We start from the raw sequence: 11,787 nt of genomic DNA on the forward strand, positions 1-11,787 counted from the left end.
GGCGTGGCTTTGGGCGTGGTCACCATGACATCATCGAGTAATTTGCACAATTTACTACAATGATATGATTTTCTCTAAAAAGGCTAAAAAAAATGTATACTTACTAATTAATAATAACAGTTTTGTTTTAAACGTCCATCCATCCATCCATCCTACAATATAATTACAACACTTTATGTACATATTTATATACAGATTTGAACAATAAGTTATTCACTGAAATATATTTATTAATTGTGGTTCCTACAAAAAATATATCCTATAAAATATAAAAGCTAAAATGTCTCTTAAAGCTCTGCCCCTTTAATTAGTGCATACTAAATAATTTAACTTTAGCCTACTACTACAAGCATATTATTTACCAGCAACATAAAGTGAAACAGAGGCAGAGGTGTCCTGCCACAGTCAGTAACAAATAAACAGAAAACAGTAGTGGTGGTAGATAGACACAGAGCTTCATCAAACATCTGATCCACTGAACAAACAGCTCCAAAAATCTTGAACTTTCGACTGCCATCAGTTTTACTCCCTACACTTAACCATGTGTTTCCTACTGCCTGCAGACTTTGCACCCTTTGTTATATACACATGTTGTGTTTCTAATATAAATACATTTAATAAAGTCAAATACAAATAAGGCAACAACAGAAGTATCCTACACTTCTCTTTTGTAAAGTAAATCTGAACAGGGCATCTACATCAACTATATGATTTGCCTGAGAAGCTGGAGAGGACATATATATATATATATATATATATATATATATATATATATATATATATATATATATATATATATATATATATATATATATATATATATATATATATATATATATATATATATATATATATATATATATATATATATATATATATATATATATATATATATATATATATATATATATATATATATTTATTTATTTATTTATTTTTTTTTTTTATTTTTTTTTTTTTTATTATTATTTTTATTTATTTTTTTAAATTTATTTTTATTTTTATTTGTGGCGGACGTAATTCTTTCGTGGCGGGCCGCCACAAATAAATGAATGTGTGGGAAACCCTGTACATACATACATACATACATATATACACAAATATATGTATATATATATATGTATGTACATATATATATATATATATATATATACATATCAGCCTCTAAATATATTTGTGTACGTACATATTATATTAATATAATGGATATATAATTAATATAGTTGGATATTAGGAGTATGTGAATGTTCCCACCTTGTACTTCTGTGACAACCTCCTTAAAGTTTTGTAATCAATCAGAAATATCAAGCAACTAAAATGAGCCAAACGTGAATAAGTAGGGAGAGACTGTTTTGCATTTTCCCATCGTGTTTGGGCGTTTTTACGGCAAAGTTCAGTGAGCAGGTTGTATAATGTGTGACCATGTGTGTTGGTTTATTTGCGCCATGAGTTGGGAAGGTGGTTTGGATTGTGTCATACAAGTAAATGCTATGCTGAATGCATCTCAACGCACAATTCATGGTCATTGACCTGATTTACTCTTGCGGCAATCAGATTGTCATATGTTCAAAATAAAAATGTAAAAACCCTGCCAGCCAGATTCCTTAATAACAAACTCATGACGTCTCGCAAGCCAAACTGAAGACAGACAATGTAGTTTGTGCACACTATTTTTAGGCTGGCTTTAGCAACAGCTGTCTTTGTAGACTTTTAAAACACAGTCGTATTAATGCTGGTTGATGAGGTGTTGATGTGTTGAAGCACAATAGTTTTTCCCTCCTCACGGAATGTGTGCGGAACACGCAAATTGTCTTCCCTCTGAAAACAGTGAAGAAGCCACGGAGACATCATGTTTGTTTACATTCAGTTTAGGGGAAGTTGACCCTGTCAAAAATAGTCAGTAGATGTCTTACAGTAAATAACAGTGATACCGTTTTTCAATTCACAGTCATTTGGTGTAAAAACTACAGTAGTTTTTACAGTAAAATTTCAATGACTGAGCTACCAGTTTTTAACCATAAAATCTAAGGCTGAAACGACGCGTCGACATAGTCGACGTCATCGGTTACGTAAATACGTCGACGCCGTTTTTGTGCGTCGACGCGTCGCATATTTACGTCACACTACCGTCATGGCGAAGCGCAAAGCAGACGATCAAAGCAGACGATGCGAGCGGTGCGAGCGAGGGGGAAAAGCATGCCAAAAGTGGTCAAAAGTGTGGGAGTATTTCAATAAACGGCCTAATAATGTTGTTGTATGCACACTGTGTCGAGCGGGAATGGCCTATCATAGCAGCACAACGGCTATGAACGAACATTTGAAAAGAAAACCATCAACTAGTCAATCGTCCGCGCGAGCATACGTTGTCATCATTACACAAAAACATGAATGTGTCATTTGTATCTGCTAGGGGTGTAACGGTACGTGTTTTGTATTGAACCGTTTCGGTACGGGGCTTTCGGTTCGGTACGGGGGTGTACCGAACGAGTTTCTAAGCTAAAGCTAACTTTAGCTGCTAAAGTCTTAACAAGCTGCTTCGCTCCTCTGCCTCTGTCTCAGCACGCAGCATTGTCCCACCCACACAACCATCTGATTGGTACACACGCAGCATTGTCCCACCCACACAACCATCTGATTGGTACACACGAAGCATTATCAGCCAATCAGCAGTGCGTATTCAGAGCGCATGTAGTCAGCGCTTCAGCGTGGAGCAGATAGGTGTTTAGCAGGTGAGCATCCGGCAGCGGACTCTCCCCAAATGATAATAAACACCTCCCAGTCAACTACTAGTAACCTTCTAGAAATATAAACTGCAGCTCAGCTCGCTCGCAGTCCTGGCTTGAGGTGAAGGCTAATTAGCTCTCAGTTCCAGCCACAACAACCCCTTCTGAGCGCCTATTTTCAGCTGCTGGGAATATTGTAAACAAGAAAAGAAGCAGAGCATGTAGACATGCTAACCTTTCTTCATTACAACTGTTAGTCACTCACTGGAATGAGTAGAATTGGTTATTGTGTACTGTGTTGGACTGGATGTTTATTTTGCACATTTTAAAAGCAATACTTAATGTTTACAGTAATCCAGAATATTTGGATTGGCACTTTTTTGTATTGGATGTTTATCTTTATTTTTGCACATTTTAGCAAATAAGCAATACGTTCACTTTTGTTGAAATGTTTACACTTTTGTTACAGAATATTTCGTTTTGCACTTTTTTGTATTGGATGTTTATCTTTATTTTTGCACATTTTAAAGCAAAATAAGCAATACTTTTACTTTTGAAATGCTTATACTATTGCAGAATATTAAGATTTGCACTGGATGTTGACTTTTATATTTGCACATTAAAAAGCAAATAAGCTACTTTTAATTTTGTTAAATGTTAAAAGTTTTAAATGTTTACATTGTTACAGAATATTTAGTCATGTTGTTGTCAATGTTGACTGAGTGGCCATACTTCTTTTTTTTTGTAAATAAAAGCCATGCCTTTTGAAAAAACGGGCCTACATTTATTTTTTCATCTTCATTTTGAATAAAAAAATAATCAGTAAAAGGAAAAATCATCTATAGATTAATCGAAAAAATAATCTATAGATTAACCGATTAATCGAAAAAAATAATCTATAGATTAATCGATAGAAAAATAATCGTTAGCTGCAGCCTTAGTAAAATCTACAGATAAGGTTGCAACTTGGGATGGGTACCGTTCACATTAAACCGATACAATACTAATTGACAACAGTAACAACTTTTGAGTGTCTTACTAAATAGTAATTGTTTTTAACCTCTAAAGGCCTTAGTGGCCACATGCATGGACAGCCCCTTTTAGCTCTTATTTCCAAAATTGTGTGCATTACTGAATTGGGGTCTTATGCCGACATATGGACACTTATACTGCCATCTGGTGGTGTCAGAAGAGTATAACATACAATGGAATTTGGAGGGAAAAAAAATGTAAAAATTAAAATTAGCATGTCACTACACATGAAGTACACGTTTGTGTACTTATGGACTAAATACATCATATCAAAAGATGATTTTTAGTTTTTATTCTAATTAGGGGCCAATAAGCCCAAATAGCAAAGAGAAATAAAAAAAAATCATGTAAACAAACAGCTTGGGCCTTAAGAGGTTAATAATAAAATCTCATTTTTATTGCTATTGCTAAATGAGCTAATTATGACAAGTGCTGCCCAGTTTCATTATCACATTTCTGAGTATCATTCGCAGGTATGACATTAAATTGCAATTAAAGTTGCAAATCCAAGACGTTAGATGGAAGTAGTATATAGTTTGGGTTTTTGTCGCGCCCTAAAGAGTGTTAATACTGTAAGTATTGTGCGTATTAAGCACCAGCTGTTTGATTTTAACATGCACCTTAGTTCTAGTTTTCATCAACAATTTTGGAGGTGTTGAAATCGCCCTGTAAAATCAATAATGCTAATCAGTAGCATGTCAATAGCAAAGCCAATGTATATTAGCATCAAGCTAGTCCCTTTTTGGAAAAGTGGAGCCTTACTTTTCTTACGTCAGTAAAAAAAAAAGAAAGTCAGTCTCTTCGTTGGCCTTGAAAACTGCAACATTACCGAGAGGTAGTTTGGCTGAGTCCGCTCTCAGTGCTGCTGGAGTGGAGTGAAGTGCACGAGCAATCAGAGTACCGAAACATGGCATTGTTGGTTTTTACGTGAAAAAAAAAAAACCGCCAAAAAAGTACCGGATTTGGTACCCATCCCAATGTGTGACGTCCGACTGTACGATTCTTAGGTAGGGGGAAAGGAGCGCTTGATTTGCTCACCCTCACCCACCTACAGCACAGTACTGGTAATCTCACCTCAATAAAGTGTCTCTTTTTATAGTTTATGTCATTTTCAACGTTATTCGATTTATCGGTATGGCGTCATAACTCCTGATATTGTCCCGATATTTGTCTTTACAATATTTATCCTGCACCCCTGAGTTGTTGTCAATCCACACGTGTCCTTCGGCACACTCGCACAGAAACTCTGCCATTCCAACGATAATTAGTTAGTTTCTAGTTCATTATAGTAATATTTCACCCTGTCGTGATGCCAAGGAAGCAAAACTACAACCACAATAAGTCAAGACGCAGATGGTGGTAAAAAAAATAAAAATCAGAGTGTTATCCAGTGTTAAAGTGAACACGCTGTCATGACAAGTGTTGTTTGCCTCACTTCAGGTGTTTCCACGTCCTGGCAGCAGAAATAACTCCCGCAGCAGTTTTCACCTGTGCTCGTTAGCACGCTCGTTAGGCTGCCATGTTCTCTCAAGGGAGTACGGTGCTTTGTGGGGAACCTCTCTCTCAGCCATCTTTACATTTGTTATATTTACACTGCATGCAAATGTACTTATGGGGAAGGGTGGAAATGGAAAATCGCATAAGAAATTGTCATATATTTATATGCTGTACGTCACGGGTGTCCAAACTTTTTGACTTGGGGGCCACATTATATATATATATATATATATATATATATATATATATATATATATATATATATATATATATATATATATATATATATATATATATATATATACATACACACACACATACACACACACGCATGCACACCACCTATATATCTATATTTCCCGGGCGCGGCCACCGCTGCTGCCCACTGCTCCCCTCACCTCCCAGGGGGTGATCAAAGGTGATGGGTCAAATGCAGAGAATAATACCTAGTGTGTGTGTGACAATCATTTGTACTTTAACTTTATATATCTCTATCTACATATATATACACATATACAGTATACAGTATACACACACATTATATATATATATACATATATATATATATATATATATATATATATATATATATATATATATATATATATACACATACAAATATAAATACATATAGAGATATACACACATATAAATGTATATACATACATATATGCATATATATATATATACACACACATGTATACAAACACACCACACTCACGCACAAAAACTATATATATATATCTATCTACATTATATACATATATACACACAGTATATACATATAAATACATATACAGTACATACATACACATATATATATACATACTGTATATACACGTATACACACATATATACACACATATATACATACTGTATATACACTTTTACACACACATGTATACATATACACATATATACATATACATATATACACACATACAGTATATACTGTACATCTATATACATATAGAGATACACACATGCAAATGTATATACATACATATATATACATACATATATGCATATATATACACACACATATATACAAACACACCACACTCACGCACAAAAACTATATATATATATCTCTATCTACATTATATACATATATACACACAGTATATACATATAAATACATATACAGTACACACATACACATATATATACATACTGTATATACACGTATACACACATACATACACACATATATACATACTGTATATACACACATATATACATATACACATATATACATATACATATATACACACATACAGTATATACTGTACATCTATATACATATAGAGATACACACATGCAAATGTATATACATACATATATATATACACACATACAGTATATACATGTACTGTATATACATATAGAGATACACACATGCAAATGTATATACATACATATATATATATACACACGTATATACATACACAAACACACCACACGCATGCACACCACCTATATATCTATTGCTAGCTACATATATACACACACAGTATGTACATATATACATACATATACCTGTACATGCTGTATATTCATACATATATATATACACACACATATATACATACACAAACACCACACGCACGCACACCACCTATATATCTATCTCTATCTACATATACTGTATACACACACAGTATGTACATATATACACACATATACATACATACATACATACATACATACACACACACACACACACACACACACACACACACATACATACATACAGGTATACATACACACATATACATACTGTATATACACACAGGTATATATATATATATATATATATATATATATATATATATATATATATATATATATATATATATATATATATATAATGTACATATATATAAATTACCTATCGGGCTTTATGGTGGATTTTAATGGGTGGGATTTTAAATTGTGTGTAGTGCGTGGACATTTTTTATAATGTCCACATACTTCAGTGGGCAGGTTGCGTGCTGTGTGCCACGTGTGTTGACTTTCTGTGTTGGTTCTGGTTTATTTGAACGCTACATAAATTGAGGCTACAATAATATTGTACAGCTTTAATATAAAGCTCATGATCATTGACCAACATTAACTAACCCCGTCCACAAGGAGGCGGCATGTTTGCAGTGATCGAGCTACCTGGTGGTTGTTTGGGCACATTGCGGCTCGTCCTGGATAGTCCCACTCACACGCAGGATTCTCACAGGAATGAGGCAAAGACTAACCCAAACCCACTGTGCATGGTTGAGCCCAATCGCCACAAAATTAGGTACACATATTTGAGCAAGATTGGTTGACAAACCTCAAGAAAAACATCTTTACACGGACTAGTAACTAATTGTCCGTAAGTCATTGATGATTTGTCTCACAAAGCATTGTCACACACCCATAGGGGGCGCCACTAACGTCGTCCACAGTCAAGAACTAAAAGGCGTCCAATGTTGCGTCCGCAGGTTCCTGCCAGATCGGCTGGGCCTACTACTGCACGGGGGCGGGGGGCGGCGGGCGCCATGCTGCTGTGCACCTGGATGTCGTGCTTCGCCGGCAAGAAGCAGAAGCACTACCCGTACTGAGGGGTGGAGCCTACGCACCACCACATGATGGCGCCACCGTGCACCACGAGGGACACGACTCGTCTGGCAAACTGCAGGGACTCTTTCATAACACACACACACACACACACACACATTTACACTTACACACACACACACACAGCTCTGAAAGCTTCAAGTTAAGGTGTGGACCAATCCTCTTTGTAATCCTTTATTTAAGCGTTTCTTTGAACTTTTCTTTGTCTTCCTCTTGATGTTGATGTTGATGTGACGTGCGCCCTGCGTTGAAGACTAAATAATAACACAGTGGAACCTCCATTTACGTTAAAGTTTGTGTCGTAAAGCACATTTCTCCAAAGGAAACAATGTCAATATGAATAATTGGTTCCAGCCTGGACAAAAGTCCATATTTTAGTGAGGTTTTGTACACTTTGAACACAATATAGAGTACTGTATACTTGACTAAAACGACAACGACCAGCTAAACTGCCCTGTATGCGCTGCTCTTCCAACATACACACAGATGTCCCTTCAATGCCCTCACAAACGATCGGAAATCACAAAAATCCTTAACTTAACAACCGTATTTCTGCAACAATAACCATTTAAAAAGGTAAAATCCAATTACAGTACATTACCATCGGCAAAGGAGGAGCTCCGCACAGAGAAAGGAGCAGACAGAGGGGGAGAATGGAGGGGGCGAGAAGGTGGGGCCGTGTATGTGTCCGTGGCATCGTTGGTCGGGCTACGTCATTAATATATATATATATATATATATATATATATATATATATATATATATATATATATATATATATATATATATATATATATATATATATATATATATATATATATATATATATATATATATATATATATATATATATATACATACATATATCATATATATATATACATACATACATACATACATACACACACACACACACACACACACACACACACACACACACACACACACATACATACATATATATATATATATATACATACATATATATATACATATATATATATATATATATATATATATATATATACACACACAGTATATATATATATATATATATATATATATATATATTTATAAATATAAAAATATAAATATAAATATATATATATATATATATTTATAAACAAACAATAGGCAATATGTAAGATATGAGGTTATATATGTAAATAAATATATATTTTTATATATATATATATATATATATATATATATACACACAAACAAACAATAGGCAATATATAATATATGAAGATATATATATATAAATAAATAAAATTGTATATATATATATATATATATATATATAAATATATATATATATATATATATATATATATATATATATATATATATATATATATATATATATATATATATATGTCTTAATTAGATTATCCACAAAAAAAAAAATAGTGCTCGATACCGTGGTAGAGCGTAATATTTATTTATATATATATATTCTGAAGAAATAGCGATTGTTGAAGAATGGGAAATGACGTGTATGCTGTGGCGTACTTGTCTACATGTTACGTACATTTCGTAAGTTGTTTACGTAAGCGAGTTAAAAAATAAAGCTAACGTATTTAACAGCAATAAAAATATAAGAACATACCAAAAATATGACACTATAAATATCTGGTGTGTCCAAACTTTTTCCACTGAGGGCCACGCACTAAAAAATCAAAGCAGGCGGGGGCCATTTTGATATTTTTCATTATCAAAACCAATAGAATATACAGATTTTTTATTTATTTTAGGGCTCCCCTCCAGTTTGGTCCCGGGGACCCAGAAGGGTCTCAGTCATAAAAATTTTGAAAAAAAGGTAATTTATAAATTTTTTATTTAAGTTTTATTCAACGCTTAAATCTGTAGATCAACTTCAGATATGTCAATATGTTATTTAGATATTTTTGTCGGCGATCCAAAAGAGCCTCAATCATAAAAGTGTTAAAAATAAAGTCATACATTTTTATGTTATTGTTATTCAACTCTTACATTTCTAGGTCAACTTCAGGTCTATCTGTAAATTTAAAAAAAAAAGTTTTATGTTTTAGAATCTTTTTGTCAAGGAAAGCTCTGTTTTACGGCAAAAACACAAAATAAGCAATATTTTCCGAAAACAAATAAAAATGATAATATTTGATGTGAAGTAATCAGAGCCTTAAATTGGTCAATAATTCATAACCATTTTTTGAGCAATAAAAGTTTTTTTAAAAATCCCACTACAATTTTTGGGGATCCAAAAAGGTCCCACTCATAAAAGTGTTAAAAATAAATCTTAATAAATAAAACTTTAGTCTCTAGATCAACTTCATATCCCTGTGTTGATATAAAGTTGTTTTTTCTTAAGGTTTTAAGCCCCTTTTTGTCAAAACTGTATTTTTATGGCAAAAAATAAGATACAATTTCAAAGTGAAATATTTGACGCAAATTAATTGGAGCCCCAAATGAATCAATAATTCATAACAACATGGATTTTGATTCATTATCTTTTTTTTTTTAATGCGACAGCTTTTTTCTAAATAGCGCAAAAACTCTTAGGGATCCAAAAAGGCTCCACTCATAAAAATATTTTAAAAAATTCAAACATTTTATTTTTTTACTTTCAAAACTTAACACTATCCATCGATTATCATTTTCTCAGGTTTTATTTCTGTTTGTTTGTTTTATGCCCTTTTTTCTCAAAGAAAATGTGTTTTTTCTATAGCATACATACAAAATATGCAATATTTTCCGCCAAAAAATATTTCAAAGTGGAATTTTTGAGGTGAAGCAATTGGAGTTTTGAATAGGTCAATAATTTATAACAACATTGATTTTCATTCATTATTATTTTTTGATCAGTGACAGCTTTTTTAAAACAGTGCAAAAATCCTTGGGGATCCAAAAAGGCTCGACTCATAAAAATGTTTTAAAAAATTCCAACATTTTATTTTTTGTTTTTTTACTTCCAAAACTTAACAATATCCATCGGTTATAATTTTTTCACGTTTGTTTGTTTGTTTATTTTATGCCCTTTTTGTCAAAGAAAATGTTCTTTTTTTTATATGGCAAACACACAAAATATGCAATATTTTCCGCAAAAAATATTTCAAAGTGGAATACTTGATGTGAAGTAATTGGAGCTTCCAATAGATCAATAATTTATAACAACATTTATTTTGATTCATTATTATTTTTTGAGCAATGACAGTTTTTTTAAAAACTGTGCAAACATTATTGGGGATCCAAAAAGGCTCCACTCATAAAAAAATTTTTTTAAATTCAAACATTTTATTTTATCCATCGATTATAATTGTTTCACGTTTTATTTTGTGCCCTTTTTGTCAAATAAAATGTGTTTTCTTTTAATATTTTGTATAGCACACAAAATATGCAATATTTTCCACAAAAAATATTTTAAAGTGACATTTTTGACGTGAAGTAATTGGAGCTTTGAATAGGTCAATAATTCACAACAACATTGATTTTGATTCCTTATTGTTTTTTGAGCAATGACAGCTTTAAAGAAAAAAAAGCCTGTTTTTTTTTTTCTTTTGGAGTAGTATTTTTAAAATGTTAAAAAGTTAGCTGCGGGCCACACTTTGATATATATCCATTCATGCATTATATTACTTTCCTTTGTTTTCACATAAAGAATAACTAATTTTTAAGGTGTGGTGACTTTTATTTTATTTTGTAGTAGTAGCGATTTCCTTGTTCATTAACAGAATCTTCCTTTTCTTCTCACTTTATTGAAATGTGCACTTTGGGGCCTGTGCACGTTTATACTGGAGTTGAATAAATATACAATTTTAATTGTACTCTAAACAGTCAGCTTGAAAAAATCCAATTTAGAAAAAAATCCAATTTGGTCCACTTTGGCCTGCGGTGTGAATGTCGTCTACAAGTTTGTGAACCCAAAAGTCCGCCGATAGAGGGG

At 32.6% G+C, this 11,787-nt stretch overlaps 1 protein-coding gene across 1 annotated transcript in view; it reads left to right on the forward strand.

The window, feature by feature from the left end:
• Positions 1-7,976, forward strand: part of LOC133659393 (LHFPL tetraspan subfamily member 6 protein) — a 177,020-nt gene extending 169,044 nt beyond the window's left edge. Inside the window, 2 exon segments of the mRNA XM_062062156.1 lie at positions 7,730-7,770; positions 7,772-7,976. Coding sequence (XP_061918140.1) covers positions 7,730-7,770; positions 7,772-7,849 — 119 coding nt within the window. The 3' untranslated portion in view covers positions 7,850-7,976.
• Positions 7,977-11,787: the final 3,811 nt, after the last annotated feature.

The sequence above is a fragment of the Entelurus aequoreus genome, linkage group LG10, assembly GCF_033978785.1.
Source record: "Entelurus aequoreus isolate RoL-2023_Sb linkage group LG10, RoL_Eaeq_v1.1, whole genome shotgun sequence".
Taxonomy (NCBI): Eukaryota; Metazoa; Chordata; class Actinopteri; order Syngnathiformes; family Syngnathidae; genus Entelurus; species Entelurus aequoreus.